This window comes from Lampetra planeri, chromosome 34 (assembly GCF_965212315.1).
Source record: "Lampetra planeri chromosome 34, kcLamPlan1.2.h2, whole genome shotgun sequence".
Lineage (NCBI taxonomy): Eukaryota > Metazoa > Chordata > Hyperoartia > Petromyzontiformes > Petromyzontidae > Lampetra > Lampetra planeri.
The window spans coordinates 5,622,667-5,644,471 of NC_136140.1; the positions used below are offsets into that span (position 1 = coordinate 5,622,667).

The window sequence follows — 21,805 nt, forward strand, 5'->3', positions numbered from 1 at the left end:
GATGCAGCAGGCACAGCAGCGAACGAAGCGTCCCTCGATCGCATCACAGGCTCATTTCTGGAAGTACATCGCCGGATAAGCATCTTAATGCCTATGATATTTTCCCCAGTAAACATTAATGATACAACACCGCGAGACATGAATTGCTTTTAAACGACGCAGTCAATGCCACCTTTGCTGTTATTGCTGCTGCTGCTGCAGTACACTCTCTCGCAATTATAGACCCTGAAACTGCTGACAAGCAAATGCTTGTTTTCGTTTTTAAATTGGGCTATCGTTGGAAGAGGGGGGGAGGACAAAAACTTTTGTTCCCTGGCGGGTTACAATCGCTGTGTTTTTTTTGTTGTCGTAGCGTTTTTATTCTTCTTCCGTCTCACCGACGAAACTTACTTGAGTCGCGCGGCTGAAAAAGCGGAGAACTTGCGAACATCAGCGCTGCGGGTACGTGCGTTCAGATGGCCCCGCTCGCCTACCGCTATTGTTGCTACACAATGCAGGGGATGGAGAGAGGGGGGGGGGAATCCATCGCCGGTCCAGTGTGGCGCACGGATTGCACGTGCTCTGTGCCACGTGTCCGGTGACCCGAGTTCGATTCCCGCTCGCGGACACCGACGCCAGCGACGATCGATCGATCGGGACCAGTCATGGGGCCGCATCCCTCTGGGTCGAGTCAGCCTCATCGAATGAGAATCTGGTGCGGTGCGCAAACATCGCCACGAAGGGAGACAAAGGCGGCCGCTGCGGGGTGCTGGCCATCCACGCTCGCTAACAGCACTTGCCTCAACAGTCTGTTAAGGCTGTACGGGGGTGGGGGGGATCTTTGTCTGGTTACGCAGCCCTCATCCCACAGCGGCAACCTCCCTCCACGCCTCTTTCACTCCCTCGCCCTCTCCTCCCTTCCCACCACCCCCGCATGAATCTTCAACAGCAGCCATGGTCAATCCATATCCTTGTTTCTTTCGGTAAAGTCACGTAGAAGGGAAATAATAAAATAATAAAAAATATATTTTTTATTGTTTGATATTTTTTTATTTCCCTTCTACGTGACTTTACCGAAAGAACCAAGAATATGAATCCCTGCAGTCACGAAAGCTTTACATCAAAATGGTCAATCTACTGAAGGCCTCCCCGAGCCTTATAATTAGTGGAAGTGGGGGTATATGGGGCGGGTGGGGTGGGAGATTTCACCACGTTTTACGGAGCCCTTTGTCGACCCGTTGCTGGATTAAAGCCACACTCCAAGCTCTGTCACTCACATGTGGCCTTGTGTTCTGCATCACCACGCTGGTGAGTGCAGGTCGGTGCAGGAGCAGCAGCAGGAGGAGGCTAGCGAATTGCACTCGTGGTTCGGGTTTTAGTGTTAACCACTGCGCCAACTCTCTCGCAGATACAAGTCATATTTGTTTTTATAAAAAAAAGTGTTGTTGTTGTAAACGTTGCACGTGCGAGGAAACCGGAATTTCAGCGTGTTGAATTAAACCTCCCACACGTACGGGGAGATGACATACATATTTGGCGTGTTTGGTAGTTTGTGAAAAATTCTGTGCGCGAATCAAACGCAAATGTTTGAAAACGAAAATCAAAGATTGGAACGCGGTGGGGGGGGAGGGGTTATTTTTGTTGTTGTTGCGTTATCTTTGATGGTTTTTTTCTCTCTGAAAAACAAATACGCCGCTCGCTGATGTTGGGGTAAGAGGTTCTGTTCAACGTAACTTGAGCCAAAATCGCCGAACGAAACGCATCGAGATCATTCGGAATCAACAAAAGCAGCTGCTCCGCCATGCCATATGGCAAAATATTCGTTGCGACGTTTGATCCGTATTGTTTGTTGAAATTTGACCAACGTTTTACACGCACATCTAACATATGCCGTTTGTTAAATAATTTGCAATGGATTGCACAATGGTTATGCAATTTGCATGTGCGTTTAATTCATGACAATGCATGTCGTTGGTTATTCTGTAATATACAGTTAATCATTGCACGTATACAACTGGTTGCATTCCAATAGTGTCATGTGATGCCAATAATTAAACATGTGTTAAATGTATATTTTTGGTGAACATTTAACAAACAATTAAATTTCGATTTAAAGCTTTCGTGACTGCAGGGAATCATCTTCTTGGTTCTTTCGGTAAAGTCACGTCGTGATAATTATTTTATTATGTTTTATTTTCATTATTTTATTATTTCCCTTCTACGTGACTTTACCGAAAGAACCAAGAAAACAATTAAATATCAAACTTAACAACAATTATCACGCAAAAAATATCACGCAACAATTATCAAGCAACAGATATCAAGCAACATATATCAAGCAACAAGTATCACGCAATAAATATCACGCAGCAAATTTCACACAGCGATTAAAGCGACACACGAGCCAGATTCGCATTTGTTTTAGGACAAGAGGCGTGGAGGTGCTGGAAGCGAACGCGATGTTTCCGTTGAGCGCTGTTAACTTTAACAAACTGCTAAATTTAACAAACTGTTAACTTTAACAAAACTGTTAACTTTAACAAGGCGGGAGACTCTCTGCCTCTCGCTGCAGAGAGATTTATCAAGCCGCGTGATGCACCACCACATGAAACGTATATTGATTTTCCCCGTGGCGAGAGAGATTATATTTTAAATTGGAACTAACAGCGTGCTTTATTTTCACAATATAGGTTGATATATATATTAAAAAAAATAGAAATGCCACTTATGCTATATATATACATCATGATACGAATTTAGTAGTAGGTTTTTACCCTTTTAAACTGGTACAAAAACTGACACCTTTATACAAGGCATCATGTTTGCAATAACCACAACACAAGTAGTCAAAAATGCAAACAAAAAGAAGCAACTCTGATAATGATAATAATATGCACTGTCCTTGAAGTTGATTGTGCATATTGTTATCATTATCAGAGTTGCTTCTTTTGTTTGCATTTTTGACTACTTGTGTTGTGGTTATTGCAAACATGATGCCTTGTATAAAGGTGTCAGTTTTGTACCAGTTTAAAAGGGTAAAAACCTACTACTCTATTTTGCCACTGGTAAAAGAGGTCTCATAATGATACGAATTGTATAATATCCTGCCCTTGTTTGACAGTCCGCTGCCAGATAAAGGTGTCCACACGCCCTGCCAGTTATCGGGTTGATTGACGCGCAGCATCCGGGACCAGTTCCGATAATCCCTCGCCACTCATGCTAGCCACGGACGAGTATTGAACTCAGATTGCAGGATTCATGGCGTATTGCACGAACCACTGCGCGACCACTCGAGCACAGGCTACTCGTGGAACAAAACAATGCAAAGAAACCGCGTCGTGTTGCATATTACAGCATGAGCCCCGAATAGCCCTGTCAAGTGCTTCAGTGCACAGCTAATGGCATCGATGAAGTCAGAATTGACCGCAACGTTTAATCGTGAGGATACACGGCGATTGGAGCCACCGCTCGCCTGACACGAGGTGGACAAAAGGGAACGTCGCTCGTGTACATCACCAGCACGACTTCCACATCAGCCCCGATCACACGCAGACTTGTGCGACCATTTGCTCGTTACATCGCTACCTTCACGCGCCGCGCCTTCTGCGCATTTTCATCCGCGCATTTCGATCGAGGCCCCCTTCCACCACGTTTTGTTTGACTCGCGAGCGACACTGAGCTCGGCTCCGCGCGTCAAGAGTCGCGGTCATTTATGTCCGTCAAAGAATATTGCGCGCGAAATAAATCGGGTTACTATTTTTATTTTTTACCGTCAAGTAGAAAACATCGGCGAGGCGTTGCGGCATCAATGGCTTTGGCCACGGTGACATTTGGGGCCCCTTTTCCCTCATTGGGGACACCTCAGCCTCTGCCCGATAGCCCGACGTTGGCAGATGCAAAGGAAAACCCCGAACCTGTGAGAAAACGACACTGCCAGGGGGGATCTGAAGCTTGAGCAGCTCCACACAGCAGTGGCTTCCCACGGATTTCCATGCAAAACTTGCTCAGGCCACAACACAATGTCATCCCCCCCCCCCCACCACTTCGCTCAAGAAGAGCACAAGTGATGTCATCACATCTACCACTCTATTCTGATGAAGCTGGTTGTAATTACTGGCGAAACGTCGTACTCAGATTGTAAATGTTGTGGCGTTGCTCTCCAACACACCGGTGTGCTGTACTAGTGACGAATTGGCAACGTTCTGTTTTACGTGACAAACCTTACCGATTGGCTGTGTCGGGTGGTGGCGGTTTTAACGACACGTTTATATTTACGCGATCTAACCCAAAGATAAACCTGTTTTATGGGTAATTTTGAGCCTCGCAAGTGTACGGTCGAGAACACAACAACAACAGCAACAACAAAAAATCAAGATTCCGTTTGTTCCCCCCACCCCCTCCCACCTCCCTCCCTTGGCCGTAACAAGCCCGGTCTTTCGGTGACAGCCGCTATTTGACAGTCGCCGCCGCCGCTGCTGCTGCTGCCTTGCAGAGAGCACAGCAAGTGGTAGATTGCTACTGACCTTCACAGGGACCTTTGTGTCAACTTGTTAGTTTTGATCTTGAATGTCTCTCGTCATTTGCGCCCTCTCCAAGATTGGCCTTTACCTCGGCCCGAGTTTCGTACGCTTCCTTTTCAGGCCACGTGTAACGAGCGTCGAATGCGGTGCACTTAAAAGCGTTGAATCAGTCTATACAGATAGTACGTCGACTGGAAGCATCTAATCTCGCAGATAGTTTCAGTTTTTTATGGGAGTTTTTTTTTCTTCCATCAGACTGTGAAGTGTACGTATTGCCCAGCCAGGACAACGCCTCGCAGCCAATTGCCGTTGCCTTTATACAATTTGCATGGATGTTGTGTACGGTTCTTCTTCAAATCGGATGAAGGCATCTCCCCATGCCGTGTTGGTCATGGGAATTGTTTGGCCATACTTCACCACGCTGGTCGCTGCAGGTTGGGTAAGGGGGGGGGTGTCTCTGACATTTATGGCTAACATCGGTGCAGACGCACTGCCTGCATGCTCAGTACCTAGTCCTCTGTGCTGTCGGCCAAAATGCCCCCTGTCATTTGCGAATGTGTTGCATGCATGGATGTGGAACTTCCTTCGCACCGTACGTAGCCAACCGTGAGTTTTTGACACTCGTGCGCATCCACCACTCCGAGCGATTTCCTGCTCAGTTGAGCAATGAGGTGGTGCTCGCCTCCCGTTTACAGGTCTGAAGCAATGGAGGAAATTCCATATTCCTATGGCGAGGGCGACTCCATCCACCCTTCACCACAAAGTTGTCGTCATTATTTCAGCCCCGGAGGGAAGCAGTGCTAAGTAACCCTCCAACCAGGATTTAAACTCGCAACCTCCCGAATTGCGAGCCGTTCGCTCTGTCGCTGTGCGTCGCCACTGCCGACGCAGAATCACCGACGAACACCGCTTAACCGTCCGTGCCCGTAACCGCACCAGCAGGTGAACGCGCGAGGGGCGCAAGCGTCTGGGCCGCCCGCTCCTCCGCGCTGGTCTAACCCTCGCATCCGCCGCCCGCCATCGCGCACGCATGCCCCTCCGCGGCCGAGCCATGCCTCCTCCGTCGCCGCCACCGCCGCACCGCTGCCACCGCCGGCACCACCACCACCAGCAGCGCCGCCGCGCGTTCCCCCTGCTCCTCGCGCTGCACGCCGCCGCCGCCGTCGTCTGCTCGGCCTCGCGGCCCGAGCCTAGCCCGGGCCGCAAGGATGCGGAGAAGGAGCAGGAGCTGCTGGTCGGGGGGCTGTTCCCCGTGCACGAGAAGGGCGACGGCTCCAAGGACTGCGGCCCCATAAACGAGGCGCGCGGCATCCAGCGCATGGAGGCGATGCTGTTCGCGCTCGACAGGATCAACGAGGACCCGCGGCTGCTGCCCGGAGTGCGGCTCGGCGCGCGCGTCCTGGACACGTGCCTCAAGGACACGTACGCGCTGGAGCAGGCGCTCGAGTTCGTGCGCTCGTCGCTGCAGAAGGTGGACGGCACGGACTTCATGTGCCCCGACGGCACGTACGCGATCCACGGAGGGAACGCGCAGCCCATCGCTGGCGTCATCGGGGGGTCGGACAGCAGCGTCTCCATACAGGTGCGGTCGGTCGGTCGGTCGGTCGGTCGGTCGCGGACAGCAATTGCATTGGAAGGGGGCTTTGTAGTTTTGTGAAAATGTGTGTGGAGTGTCCTGGGGACAGACAGAGAGATGGACGGATATTTTTTTCCCCAGGCAAAGCCAGAAAGTAGCCTCCCCACTCCATTAAGAATAACACGTCAACATGCATTTAACGCTGGGCTCAGAGGACTGAGCTCTGAGCTTGCATCGCCGACATCCTGGATTCAAATTCAGGCAGCCGCCCAAGATTAAACTGGGTTCTCAAGTGTCGCAGGTGCCTCAGCCCATTTATCAATAACTGCACAAAAAGTCCCATCAAATTACATTTTGTTCTGAAATTAATGTTTCTTAATGCAAGCTCTGGGAGACAAAAAAAAATCTCGGTCTGACTTGTGCAACACACATTATTGTCGGTGGCAAAGTTGGCATAAAAGTGTTGCCCCCTACGGTGTGGATCATAGGTCACTCGCAGAGACCTCAGAGGTAGCTCTATGATATCCGCTTCCATGGGCTGTTATCAAACATGAAGGGTTGCACTGCTCTGTGATAGATCTAAAAGGATTCTTTGTCTCGGCATGACACCGATCGCTTTAAAAAAATTGACTCAACATTGGCAACACTACAAAAAAAGTTTCTATTTTCTCACGTGCATCTTCCCACCTTTTGATCATCGTCACACCTCACCCGCTACCCCTAGGTGGCCAACCTGCTCCGGCTCTTCCAGATCCCGCAGATCAGCTACGCGTCGACGAGCGCCAAGCTGAGCGACAAGTCGCGCTACGACTACTTCGCTCGCACCGTGCCGCCCGACTTCTACCAGGCCAAGGCGATGGCGGACATCCTGCGCTTCTTCAACTGGACGTACGTGTCCACCGTGGCGTCGGAGGGCGACTACGGCGAGACGGGCATCGAGGCCTTCGAGAACGAGGCCCGCTCGCGCAACATCTGCATCGCCACGTCGGAGAAGGTGGGCCGCTTGACGAGCCCCGACTCGTACAAGGGCATCGTCCACAACCTCATGCAGAAGCCCAACGCCCGAGTCGTTGTCCTCTTCATGCGCAGCGACGACGCCAAGAACCTGCTGGCCGCCGCGACCAGCAACAACACGTCCTTCCTGTGGGTGGCGAGCGACGGGTGGGGCGCCCTCGAGAACGTCGTCAAGGGCAACGAGAAGGCCGCCCTGGGCGCCATCACCATCGAGCTGTCGTCGTTCCCCGTGCAGGAGTTCAGCGAATACTTCAAGTCGCTCAGGCCCACCGCCAACGAGCGCAACCCGTGGTTCCGCGAGTACTGGCAGCACAAGTTCCAGTGCACGCTCCCCGAGCTGCCGCACCTGGAGAACGAGTGCAGCCAGCAGCGGAGCCTGAACGACAAGAACTTTGAGCAGGAGTCGAAGATCATGTTCGTGGTGAACGCGGTGTACGCCATGGCGCACGCTCTGCACAACATGCAGAGGTCCCTGTGCCCCAACACCACGGGGCTCTGCGATGCCATGAAGCCCATCGATGGCAAGAGACTCTACAAGGAGTTCATACTCAAGGCACAGTTCGACGGTAAGTTCGTGCGTTGCGTTCGAACGCGGGCAATGTTTACCGTCGCCTGCCGACAATTGCATTGGTGTACGTACGTACGTATGCGTACTCTAGGGGGTTTGTGTGATTGGCAGGCGTGTCCGTTATGTTTGTTGTCATGTATTGTACCAACAAATAACTTCTGGTTCGACGGCCCGAGGAGCACTGCATGCCTGTTAACGCCTGTTGAGCATCGTCTCTTCCCGTACTCCTCCCCTAGAGTTACGCGTTTGACAGTTTTTCTTCGTTCAGCATTACACACTGCACGCACCTGATGATTGGCAAATACATTCCACGTGGAGGGCACTGTTTCAGATGACGATAAATATCTTGTGTGTGTGTGTGTGTTCGTCTTTGGTGACCCAAGAGCGCTGATTCGAGTTAAGATTTCTCTACGTCTTGAGGAATGTTTTGCCAATCATCAGACATGTGCAACTTGTACTGCCTTGTTTTCGAATATGGAAGACTGCGGACCATGGCAGGTCATGCAACGCACAAATTCACGTGCCGTATATATATAATGCATCTCAAATTTGTTTTGTGTTCACTTTGTTGGCCGTTCCCACACCTCCGGTTAGCATGGGTGGCTACGTACGGTGCGAAATAAGTTCAATACAAAGACATGCAAGAAACTATACGATTAAAGCCATAGGCGGAGTTTGACTTCTTTATTTGGAATGTGGGGGCATGGGTTCGCTTTCTCCCGCACATTAGGAATAGCGGGAGCATACAATTATTTTTTTTAAGATTAGTTGTAAACTACTGAAAATAAATTAATAAAGGTGTCCAGTTTGGGAGGGGGCATTGCCTCCCCCTCCTCCCCCCGGCAAACTCAATCCATGGATTAAACCTAAAATGAATGCAATGATTAAAAAATGATGATAAATACATCAGAATTGACAGCCTTTTGCTAATCCACTGGTGCAAGAAGGCCACACCGCAACATGTACGTCTAAAGTGGTTTGTCTGGCAATAGGTCACCGTGCCGGTCAGTACCGAGGGGTCAAGGACTAGTTCAAATCACTCTTTGCCACTGACCTCTAGACCTGGCTGTGAAGCAATCTCGGGGTCACTGGCTTCATAGCGGAGTGCACTCTCCACTCTGCCACCATTCCACGTTAATTTACAAAAATCAAACGATTGACTGCTAATTCATACTTATGTTACCTGATGTTTTTGCTGAATTATATTTCACGATGCCTTGCCTGTGTTTATTTGACAAAATATATTGTCAAAAAACGTAATTACGTGCTGAATCTTTCCACCAAATCTCATCCAAAAGAGCACGCGTGAGGACGCTGGCATATTGTATTGGGTGTAAATCAACCAATTCTTGTTTTTACTCATTTAAGCACAAATTGGCTATTGGCAGAAGGCACGTTGGCATTGCCTTTTGACGAGGAGTACTACGCGCGTGACGGTATGAACAAAGTCTACATCCACAGGTGATCCGACCATTTATTATGAGATGATCACAATAGGAGTGCATGCATTGGGTAAATTAATTGTGTATAGCTCCTCGTGGTAGAGCAATTAGAATAATTGCCCATTATGTTACCCTGGTCTAATTACGATAAAGAGTAAAGCTATCTTGCTTCATTAACCATTATATATAATTGCACCTTAGGTAATGTTATTTTTTTCGTAATTGGTTAATAATTATCACTGCGCTATTAAACAATTACGCGAAATATTTACTTTATATTAGTGAATATTCCACCACCGTTTAAAATGTAAGGCTAAGGATGCGTGTCCGGGGACGAAGATCCCCCTGTGGCCTGCACTGTTGAAGCAAGTGCTAAACCCAAGCAGCTGTAAAGTATCGTGATACATACCAACACATCGTGCTCATATCTACTCCATCTACTCGGCTGATTCTTAAATGCAGTGGTTCATGACCTTTACTGCTGTCTTGCAACCCATTGGTTCTCAGTCGTCCAAGCAATTTATAATGTGAATGAATACATAGGGTTTGATGAAACAACGTAGTTGTACTATGAGACCTCCTTTATCAGTGGCAAAATATAGTAGTAGGTTTTTACCCTCTAAACTGGTACAAAACTGACACCTTTATACAAGGCATCATGTTTGCAATAACCACAACACAAGCAGTCAAAATGCAAACAAAAAGAAACAACTCTGATAATGGTAATGAGGACAGTGCATATCATTACCATTATCAGAGTTGTTTCTTTTTGTTTGCATTTTGACTGCTTGTGTTGTGGTTATTGCAAACATGTTGCCTTGTATAAATGTGTCACTTTTGTACCAGTTTAAAGGGTAAAAACCTACTACAACGTAGTTGTAATTCGGTGCCCGTGCGTTGTTTGTCTTTCGGTGATTTACCTTCAAAAAAAAATTCCTGTCGTGTCACGCCACCCACAGAAAGGGCCTCTCGCACCCCCAGGGGGTGCGTACACCCCAGGTTAGGAACCACTGCTTTAATATGACCCAAAATGTATTCGACCACCACACTGCAGGTTAAAACACTCCTCTGTCTGCTTCTTCCCAAGTTCTCATAAGGTTGCTCAATTAAAGACACGTATTCATTCTCATCAATTACTCTTTCAAAAGTGATGTGTTCTTGCAGGCTGCATGACGTTTTGGCCCTTTGGTAAACAATCGTGATTGTTAAATAATAACGATATGTACACACTGTGGTCAATTTTTTTTTATTTTAACATTTCAGATTTTAAGGACAATTTCTGATACTTTTTGTATCTTCGGACCAATTACATCGTGTGATCATTTAACGTGTGTCTTTGTGCTGACAAACACGACATCGGCCGATGCCACGTGACTACTTTTGGCGGGAAAAAAGCGCGGGATTAAGGCCTCGACAGTGACCTCACTTGCGAAGTCATCATGTTTTCGGATCAATCCGACATTTTTTTTGTTTAAATCATCCAAAATGTTAAATCTCGGCCCGATTTCATATTTTTTAGATCAATATGAAAATCTGGGAACACGTCCCTGTCCCTGATACACGCGCGTGTGATCATCACGCCAAGCAAAGCTGTAACTGCAACGCACTGAAATTCATCTCCATTACTAAACTGCAGGGTGTACAACATTCTTTGGCACGTGTCATAAAGGGTAGTACTGCAAGATCCGACCATGTCCGATTAGCACGGTTGGCTACGTACGGTGCGAAATAAGTTCAACATACATACTATTATAAGGTAGCACTCATTACACACAAAATGCTTGCCACAAATAAACCACAAGTGTACCTTGCTGATATCGTCAAGGAGCATAAACCATTACGGAAACTCCGACCATCCTCGCAGCAGTGGCTGTTGGCTCGTCATCAAACAAAGATGGTCACCGCATCGTGCACTTTAAGATGCGCTTCTGCGGCCGTCTGGAACGCTCTCCCGATATTAGGAAGCCACTGGAATTATGAACTTTTAAATCGTCTAGATTGAAAACTAATTTCCTGAGAACCGATTTTTTGTGTACAGTTTGTTGTCCTTCCTCCCGCACCTGCGATGATCACCGTTGGCTATGTCCGGTGCGAAAAGGTTCAACGTACGTACGTACGTATATATGCATTTCGTTCCCGCACGCAGCCCCGTTCCGCAACGACTCGAGGGTTCGCTTCGACAAGTTCGGCGACGGCATCGGCCGCTACAACCTCTTCAACTACAAGCAGACGGGCAAGCGCTACACCTACACCAAGGTGGGCTACTGGGCCGAGGCTCTGCACCTGGAGACGAGCCGTATCCAGTGGGCCAAGAACTCCGTGCCCGTGTCGCAGTGCAGTGACCCATGCGCCAAGAACGAGATGAAGAGCATGCAGCCCGACAACTGCTGCTGGATCTGCATCCCGTGCCAGCCCTACGAGTTCCTGTACGACGAGTTCACCTGCTTGGAGTGCAAGCTGGGCAGCTGGCCCACCGACGACCAGACGGGCTGCTACGACCTCCCGGAAGAGTACATCAAGTGGGAGGACGGCTGGGCCGTGGTGCCCGTCACCATCTCGTGCCTGGGCATCGTGTGCACGCTGCTGGTGGCCGCCGTCTTCTTCAAGCACAACGACACGCCCATCGTGAAGGCCTCGGGCCGCGAGCTCTGCTACATCCTGCTCTTCGGCGTCTTCATGTGCTACAGCATGACCTTCTTCTTCATCGCCAAGCCGTCGCCGTCCGTGTGCACGCTGCGGCGGCTGGGCCTGGGCACGTCCTTCGCCATGTGCTACGCGGCGCTGCTCACCAAGACCAACCGCATTGCGCGCATCTTTAACAGCGTCAAGGAGGGCGCCCAGCGGCTCAAGTTCATCAGCCCCGCGTCGCAGGTGCTCATCTGCATGGCGCTCATCTGCTGCCAGATCCTCTTCATCATCGCGTGGCTCGTCGTGGAGCCGCCCGGCGACCGCAGGGACACGTCGCTGGAGAAGCGCAACGTGGTGACGCTCAAGTGCAACGTGCAGGACTCCAGCATGCTCATCTCGCTGGGCTACGACGTGATCCTGGTGGTGCTGTGCACCGTCTACGCGTTCAAGACGCGCAAGTGCCCCGAGAACTTCAACGAGGCCAAGTTCATCGGGTTCACCATGTACACCACGTGCATCATCTGGCTCGCCTTCCTGCCCATATTCTACGTGACCTCCAGCGACTACAGGGTAACTCCGTCGTTTCGGCTCTTGCCTTTACCCTAGGCCCCATTCTGCCCACGGACCATGGAGCAGTTGCACCGCCTGCACACTCGATGGCTACGCCCACTGCCAAACGTGTACATAATTGTCCACGTGGCAGATTTTACTCAGGATCTCGACGAATCTCGGTAGCTAAGCAGGGTCGAGCCTGGAGAGTGACATTGCCCTCCGAGGCCCACATCATATCCCCGCTCAGCAGGTGTGTTGAAGCGTGAAACCACAAAAATTATAAATGTTGTGGTTTCACGCTTCAACACACCGGTGGGCTAAAGCAGTGAACTATTTGTCCTTTGTCAACGTGACACTTTTTTACTGATTGGCCATGTCGGGTGGTGGAGGGTTATGACACATTCATAAATAACGCGATCTGAACCGAAAAACGTTGATTGTCACCTTTTTGTATGCACAGTGAGTTTTCTCCATGTCCTCTGGTTTCTACCAACAAAACTAAATATTCACAGAAATGGCCAAACATTACAAATTCCGTGAGTTTTCGTGGGAACATAAAGGGAATTATTTGGATTATTCTTATTATAAGCTTTGTGGTAACAAATAAACCACTCTGATCACGCCATGTACTTTCGACCAGCTTTCCCCCAATTTAATTCTCTTTCCTGCCCTTGGTAAGACACTCACATTGGCCACCCACCCATCCGCCCACCCATTCATCCACCAACCCACCCATCCATCTACCCACTTGACCACCTGCCCATCCATCCACCCACCCACCCACCCATTCACGTAACCACACATTCACCCACCGACCCCCCCGCCCCCCTCCCCAATTCAATCGTCCACCCTCCCATTCATCCACCCACCCATTAACAAATCTACTTAGCCACCCACCCATTCACCAACTGCCCATTCACCCACTCACCCACGGCGGTGTGTTGAGCAGGTGCAGACCACCACGATGTGCGTGTCCGTGAGCCTGAGTGGCTCCGTGGTGCTTGGCTGCCTCTTCGCTCCCAAGGCTCACGTCATCCTCTTCCAGCCACAGAAGAACGTGGCGAGCCTCCGCGTCGTCACCAACCGCTTCAGCGTCTCGGGCTCCGGCCCCTCCAGCTCATTCAGTGAGTCACCGCCGTCACCGCCGTCACCGCAGCCACCGCCGCCACTGTGTGCTTAAGAGTTTTGGCACCAAAGTTACATAATAGCAAACCTGTCAACACCATGTATTAGTGCCTGTCTTATTACAGACCAATTCAGACCGTATTGGTCACCCCGTGGTGCCCTTATAAATCTCAACGTTCATCCTACAAAGTCCCATTACAAGGGAGAAACACAAACAAATAGACAAACATGTGTTTGCCCGTATCGATACGGCTGTGCGCCGTATGGAGCTGAAAACTAAATTTCCCTGTACAAGAATACGGGCTAAACCGTATGGATAGACAGATATGGAATTGCTTCCCCAGATACATTATTAGTGCATCCACAAATCATCGATTCTATACTAAAGACATTTTGTTTTCAAACAGCATGTGAATATCTCGAATGAAGGGCCCAAAATAAGATGAGACCCGAGCATATTTTTTGTTTCAAATAATTGTTTTCTGATATGTGTGCGTATTGTCTACAATGCGGTCGTGTCGCGGGAAGCGCGCTGCGCTATGAACCCGGCGACCCGAGTTAAATTCCCACTCACAGCCACCAACACCAGTGACTATTATCATAATCGGTCCTGGACCTCCCCTAGGTCGACTCAGCCTCAAATGAGTACCTGGGGGTGATGTGTAAACATCAGCACTAGGGAGACAAAGGCGGCCAGGCATGGTGTTGGCCAGCCACCCCCTCGTGTGCCGTGCCAACCTTCATAGGTGATACTCGCTAACAGCACTTGCCCAAACAGCCTGTTAAGGCGCTACTGGGGGACAGACACAGCTCAGTCACTTCTGTCACTGCAAGAGGCCGCATGAAGTGAAGTCCTGAGCAAGAGGTCCTTGCAGTGAGTGAACGAAGTGACCAAGCATGCCAAAATTCCAATCAATGTTCTTGCCATGTCGAAAATATTTTCCTCTGGAACCAGATTAGTGTGGCTACGAAGCTTGCGACGATGGACGGATATCGTTTGTGAGCTGTTACGAAGTGGTAGGTGTCACGTGGCAGCAGGCCGCATGAAGTGAGGTCGCAAGCCACGGCCATGCCATGAGCCTTCGGTTCCCCGCCCATGCATGGATGAAGTCCGTTGATTTTCATCAACAAGACGGGAAAGAACCCCCCACACCAGAGGCTGAAATCCTGGAAGCTCTCTCTGGACACGCACCCCTTTGCTCCGGCAGCCGAAAATAAAATACCGACGTCGGCACTCGCTGGACAAATCATGGGCGGTTATGGAGGTGGCAATAAATGCCTCGTCGAGGACCCGACCGTGGAGGCACCGAGCCTTTCTCTCACACGACGACCGTGGACCTCGCTACGCCGCGCTCGAACGCAGCACGGGAGATGCGCGTCCACCTATCACAAACGGAAGGTCGCAGGTTCGCCGACCTGCGACGGTGGTGAAGTCCAAAGCGTCAAAACGCGTCGCCGGCGAAGGCGCCATCCATGCAACGTCCTAGCGGTGTCGCTGCGATCCACACAGCATCTACTGCCTCCTTGGATTGGTTTAAAAAATCTTCTTGGTTCTTTCGGTAAAGTCACGTAGAAGGGAAATAATAAAATAATACAAATAAAACATAATAAAATAATTCTCACGACGTTTCGGCCACAACGCAAGCAGCCGTCCTCAGGTGAAGAACAGGTCTGTCGGAAAGACAGCGTGACTTTACCGAAAGAACCAAGAAGATGAATCCCTGCAGTCACGAAAGCTTTAAATCGAAATGGTTTAAAAAACATAGCATTTCAAAACTGTTCCTTTTCCCCCCTCCTGCTGTACGACAGAAGAATGATTATTTTCAACCTACGTCACTTTACCGACAGAACCAAAGAGTATGGATCCCTGCAGTCACGAAAACTTAAAATCTAGAAGGAAGAATTGGCTCTTCGTGGATTGTTTTAATTTGTATTTTTATCAAAATGGAATTTCCCCCAATGTTATCGTCAAGTGGAACCGTCACGTGGAACCATCGCAGAGCAGTGTCAACGTACGGAACAGCGGCAGTGTGACGCCCCGCGCTATACAACAACGCGTGGCAGGTGGTGGGGCAATTCTTTTGACACGGGGTGCCTGGCTGGCTGTAAGCCACAAGCCCACCGCTGCAGCTGATTGACAGCCGGCCGGCGGAGCGACGGACTGGGGAGAGCTCGTCTGGGAGATTGTGTCAGCGGGGGTTTCCGTTTGGATTGACATTTGAGGGCGGGAGATTGCTGCCACGCTCTGCCCGTCTCGAACGGGTGCCGTACGCGATTGGTCTGAGGACCCTGTCGACGTGAAGTGAAGCCCCCCCCCCCCCCGTCAAGATCAGGTTGATTTGATTTTTTCTCTTCCCCCCCCGTCCAGTTTAGAGTCACCGAGGCAGAGCAAAGGCATGTAAGGATCGGACGCTGAGTGGAAGGAAAATGCTTTGGCCTCATTGCTTATTGCAGTCGTTTAATGTCAATTAGTGCTGCTGGCCGGTCATAGAAAATCTCTGCATCACAGAGCAACTCGGCTGCATTTTTAAATGACACTAGCCGTTTCTTTTTTTTTTGGGGGGGGGAGGGGAGAAATAATCTAATGAGCCGCGCATTATTTGACTCTCCTAACCAATTTGACCGACTTTCCCGACGAAATAAAGGCAGTTAAATTATTGATTTAAAGCTTTCGTGACTGCAGAGATTAATATTCTTGGTTCTTTCGGTAAAGTCACGTAGAAGGGAAATAATAAAATAATAAAAATATAAAACAATAAAAATCCTCACGACGTTTCGACTGCAACACAAGCAATCGTCGTCAGGTGTGAAATCCACACCTGATGATGTGAAATCCACACCTGATGATGTGAAATCCACACCTGATGATGTGAAATCCACACCTGATGATGTGAAATCCACACCTGATGATGTGAAATCCACACCTGATGATGTGAAATCCACACCTGATGATGTGAAATCCACACCTGATGATGTGAAATCCACACCTGATGATGTGAAATCCACACCTGATGATGATTGCTTGTGTCGCAGTCAAAACGTCGTGAGAATTTTTTTTTATATTTTTATTATTTTATTATTTCCCTTCTACGTGACTTTACCGAAAGAACCAAGAATATAAAAATAAAGGCAGCCTACTGTGGCTCTGCATCACGAAACTCACTGCTTCTCAAATCGTATAAATATAATCAATCTGGACGTTGGACATTAATCGACGCTGGCAAAGGGCAAAACGTTTCAAAAACGATCTGATTGCAGAAAGCTGAAGCCAGGCTTTATCATTGTTGGATGTGTAAGCTAAAACAACATCCCTCAATCCTGGTTCCGAGTGCAAGGTTGTGCTGCTGATCCGTCGGGATGTATCTTTCGAGACAAATAATCCGTTATCATAGCACAGTGCTAAGCGACATCGTGCCGTGCAAGGTAGTATAGTGGCACTTAGAATTGATAACAAACTAAACTACCAGTCTGCTCGTTGTACATTCATAATCTCATTGCGCTTGGTAATAGAGCCGACAGTTAATCCTGGTGTCCTGTTAAAAGTCCCGCTGCGGGTCGTTGAAATAAAAGTCACGTGGCCCGCGCTAAATTGATTGCTCCTACCTGGCTAAATTCTGAATGGCGAAGTCTTCACCTGCGGAGGCAAGGGGCCGTTCATAAATGACGTCACGCACCTGGGAGGGGGGGGGGGTGTCAGACATTTGTGACGATGTGTGACGAAGGGGGAGGGGGATTTGAGAAATGTGACGTCACATCAAAATGCGCAACTTTAAATATAGACAACACGTTCTATTTAGTTAAATACTTTTTAATAAATATTTTCTCCTACAACATCAGAGTGCAGCGCCACATTAAACACGCACTACAATGACAATAGTTTAAAGCGATTTGAAGCATGTTTTATTTTCAAAATGGAAATATGGTTTGGGGGGGGCAGCAGAGCTTTGTGACGTCATATTTGAGGGGGGGGTCTGACTTTTTGTGACGCCGTGTGACGAAGGGGGGGGGGGTCAAAAATCGTCCAAAATCGCGTGACGTCATTTATGGACGGCCCCCTGCCACACGAGATGAGAGTTTGTGTGTGGCTCATGAATCTTGTGCCGAGTCCCCTACACCGAGCGCATTTCGTACGATTATTTTTTTCGAGTTAGCTCACTTTCTCGCGTCCCTGTAATCACAAGTGCGTGCCTCTTAATGAGGAAGTGACGTCCGTTGAAGCTCAAGTCAACAAACAGCTTCAAAGGCGTCACAGTTGCGGCAGAGGAAATGACCGGCGCACTATTTTAATACCACGCATAGCTGCACGCGCCACACTTAAGAACGTCCACGAACGTGCGGGCGTGATTCAATAAGCACAAAGCTCCAGTGTCTCTTGAAGCCATCGGACATTGCCGCAGCGGTGCCAACGCTCGCAAGGAAAAAGGTGGCTGTTTTTCAGCCCGTCCTACACGCACGCAATGACGAATCCCTGTTACGGCCACCCGTGGCGAACAGACCCTGAGGTCTGGCCACTTGCTGTGAGGGGACGGATCTTATAGTACGCGTTTCTGTGAACCGCAGGACTGGAGTGTAGCCCACAACACCTTGCAGCCATGTCCATTTGTGGCTAGGTCGCTTCTGAATAAGTAATATTTAAAAAAACTTTTTATATAAACACGCTTTTATGAAATGTACTAGTAATGACAGAACTCCACGACTCCAGGAAGTGGCCCGAAGCTTGCCACAACGTAAGAGGCCGTGGTCATTTACAGCCAACGTCAGTTGACCGTGGACAATTAGACCCAAGCCGAAACATAACATATAAAAAAGAATGTTGAAAAATTATGTATTTTTTTATGATATATAGTATTGTCATCAGTATGACGTAAGTATACCAAGTTTGCAGTCGATACTATATTGGGAAGTGGGTTAAAATTGAGCTACAAGATTTGAGAATACGACAACAACGACAACAACAACAGACAAACAGAGTTAAATAAAAGAGACTATGTTGCACAGTGGGCCTTACCTGGTAAATAAAACAAAAAAGTTGAGTTTAGTTTCGGCTGCAAATTCAGGGCAGAAGAGGACCGAATTCTCCCGTGACAACTTTGCTTCGCAGGCTCGCCTCGACATTCCGCGTCAGAAATTCGGGCCGAGCAGAAATATTATGAACTTGGGAAGGCTCTGCCCAACTCGTGCAATATTTCCACTGACGACACTCGAGTTGCGCCGGGGCGCAGTTGAAGCCGCTTGTTGCCCATGCACCCCAAGTTCTCCGAGAGAGAACCAAGCCCACGGGGTGGCTGCACCTGAGTAGGTGCGAACTGCGCTGGCCGTGCTTGCAATGGAACCCGTGGCATCTTGTCTCACTGCCGCCCTTCCTGTGCCAACCGACGCAAAAAACCTCCGAGAATCGAGAGTCCTGATTGTGAACCAGCGCACGAGCTGTAAACAACGAGCATTTGTTTTATAGGCAGGATGATTGTGGCGGAGGGGGGGAAGGATTATTAAATCGTGTACGGTTGCACAGGAGTTGGAGAAGTGGTGCAACTGGTTGCATGCTGCAATGTGAACCCGGTGACCTGAGTTCAAATCCAGGCCCCAGGGCTATCTTCAGTGGCGAGTGACATCTGAACCAGTCCTGCCTGTGCACTCACTTCTTCACCAATTGACAGTAACCAGCGTGGTGAAGTATGGTCAAACAGCTCCCACCATGACGGACATTGCATGGGGAGGCAGTCATCTAGCAGTGGATTGAGAATAGGCTGTCCATTGATTAAAACTGCTGTGATGAAATTGACTCAACACGCACATGCGTTACACTGAATTATAAGTGTAAGGGAGAAACACAATTCCAATTTTAAATCCCTTAGCCATGCAACAGCTTTTCCCCATTTAGTTTTTTTTTTTACAAATAAACACAACATAATTTTAAAAAATTCATAGCATCCGAATGTAATTGCAATTTCAAGACGCTTTACAAAACGAAAGCTGGGAGAGACAGGGCAGAACATCACTGACGAATGGTTTTAAAGATTTGCAGAAAGTATGAAAACAATGCGTGTCTATAAACATGCTCGCATGAAAGCTTGGAATTTCAAAGGTAGCAGCAACATTGACAAGATGTGCCCCCCCCCCACCCTGCCATTCTAAAGTGATCCATAAAACTGGTTGCAACAATAAACTTGGCAAGAAAAAGAGACGAGAAAAATATCGACGGGGAGTTTATGAAGTTGTATCTTTGTGAGCTCTATGTTTTCTCACACTGTTGTTGTGTATTTGCACTGACTGTCCGTAGTAGCCGCAGCTCTGCCTCATCAGATGTGAAAGCACCCCTCGATTAGAACGATTGGCTACGTCCGGCTCGAAAGAACTCCAACATATTCTAGATTTTAAACTTTCGTGACTGCAAGGATCCATACTCTTTGGGTTTTTTTAATATTTTCTCACTACTACCAAAGATGTGTTCATGAAGCCATCCAGATATACAAACATAGACGCAACTTCAACCGAGAGGATGGTTTTAAATTAAGCAATCATTGGAAAGATGTCATCAACCAAGCCAAACTCTAGCTGCCTTATAATTGTACAGCCATAGTAGTTGTTTAGCGTTTCACACACTGCTTGCCTGCAATCCACCGGCGTGCATAATAAAAGGCGGCTTAATCCTAGCTTGCTTCTAGATTTGAAGCTTTCGTGACTGCAAGGATTCATATTCTTAGGTTTTTTTCGGTAAAGTCACGTAGGTAAAAATTTCAAATTAAAATTAATAAAAGTAAAATAAAAAATAAAATAAAAATCACGACATTTCTGAGGCAACACAAGCTTCCGTCTTCAGGTGGGAATATCCAGGGCCTACCTTGGCTCCTCCCACCCTCAACCAGTATATATACAAGGACTGTTTTCTTGGAATTTCTCTCACTTGATACAGCTGTCGTGCTGTGACGGTTCCACTTGAAGACGGAAGCTTGTGTTGCCTCCGAAACGTCGTGATTTTTATTTTATTTTTTATTTTACTTTTATTAATTTTAATATTATTTTTTTACCTACGTGACTTTACCGAAAAAACCTAAGAATATGAAACCTAGCTTGCTTATGTACTTCCGCCATCTACATCACAAAGCTCCAGGCGTTGCCTCCGAAACGTCGTAATTTTATTGATTTGTTTTCATTTTTAAATCCTTTATATTAAGTTCACTTGCTTGCTTAGGACCGTGCAAATCTTTCGGTCGTTTTTTAACCCACTTCCCGTGATCCAATCGAGCTGACACTTTCCACACAGACTCGTTGTGCGTGACAATTAATGTTCGTGAAAATTTTTTTCCAAAATTTTACACTTTTTAGGACAAAAATATTATATTTAATTACCAATTGCTTAATGACGCCATGCAATCATCTGACCGATAGGTGGCAGCCATCTCAAGCCAGAGGACGAAAGGACTCTAGCCGCCACGCATATAAAGGATTTATAGTGAAAACTTTGTTTTTACGGGTTATACTTGTCCTTTTTTAACTCCAACATACACTGCACGTGCATAGGCGCTCGACTAGCAGAACTCGCCCGAACATTGTGTTCAGCGCCGCACGGGGAATCTTTGTCTTTGTGTGCGCCGCAGGCCAAGTCCCCTGCCGAGGGGTGCCTACCGTGTGCAACGGAAAGGAGGTGATCGACTCCACGACCTCGTCGCTTTGAGGGCCCCCTGTCGCCAGGCACGAAGCACAGCACAAACGAGCCGCAAGTGGTGGAGTTTACTTTGATTTTGATTTCCAGAGCACCTCCATCCACTGCCCGCCTAAAAACGGCGTGTCCTCAAAAAGAAATAGCGGAGTGATTCAAGGGAGTGAAGTGGTGGCACCTCCCCCCCCGGTTACAAAGGTTGCCATCAGTTCTGGTCTTCACAGGAATGCCCTTTTTTTGTTGTAGGGTTGTCAAATCTGGTTTGCCAGGATATTCAAAATCTTGTTTTTTGTCACTTGCCTAATAATACACTGCTCAAGACAATAGATTGACATGTAATATCCCATCTTTCCCTTATTTTTTAGATATTTTTCTCATATCCCACTTTTTTTTAAGTTCAGAGGTGGCAAACTTATGCTGCAATATATCCATTTTATTAACAAAACCGCGGTTGTTTCCATGAAGATCAACTTTTGGAATTTAATTTTTTTAAGCGATAAACAAATAACATCGGAGCAAAAACACAAATCGTATACAATTATCAAGATATGCCATCACTTTTAAAAGTAAGAATATTAACAAAAGCCTGACCTGGTCTGGAGGTTGTGGACGATCAGTACTGCACTGCACTGCTCTCAGCACAGTACAGTTCAGTACACAACTAAAGTAAATGTAACACATTGCGGTGATGGAGGTACTGCCCGGCGCTGCGTGGAGACCAAACGACGCACCGGCGTTGCT

At 48.1% G+C, this 21,805-nt stretch overlaps 1 protein-coding gene across 1 annotated transcript; it reads left to right on the forward strand.

Annotated features, from left to right (window-relative positions):
- Window positions 1-5,447: 5,447 nt before the first annotated feature.
- On the forward strand, window positions 5,448-21,160 carry LOC144730062 (metabotropic glutamate receptor 3-like). The gene is made up of 7 exons (XM_078610584.1): window positions 5,448-6,081; window positions 6,800-7,655; window positions 11,246-12,297; window positions 13,229-13,407; window positions 14,209-14,227; window positions 16,797-16,800; window positions 21,021-21,160. The coding sequence occupies exons 1-7, from the start codon at window positions 5,530-5,532 to the stop codon at window positions 21,077-21,079; spliced, it is 2,721 nt and encodes a 906-aa protein (XP_078466710.1). The 5' UTR covers window positions 5,448-5,529; the 3' UTR covers window positions 21,080-21,160.
- Window positions 21,161-21,805: the final 645 nt, after the last annotated feature.

What these genes read in the sequence shown, in the direction of transcription:
- LOC144730062 (XM_078610584.1), top strand. Translation starts at nt 5,530, where the DNA reads ATGCCCCTCCGCGGCCGAGCCATGCCTCCTCCGTCGCCGCCACCGCCG. An exon ending in ACAGCAGCGTCTCCATACAG is followed by an intron (nt 6,082 to 6,799) that starts GTGCGGTCGGTC and finishes CGCTACCCCTAG; the next exon opens with GTGGCCAACCTGCTCCGGCT. An exon ending in ACTCAAGGCACAGTTCGACG is followed by an intron (nt 7,656 to 11,245) that starts GTAAGTTCGTGC and finishes TCCCGCACGCAG; the next exon opens with CCCCGTTCCGCAACGACTCG.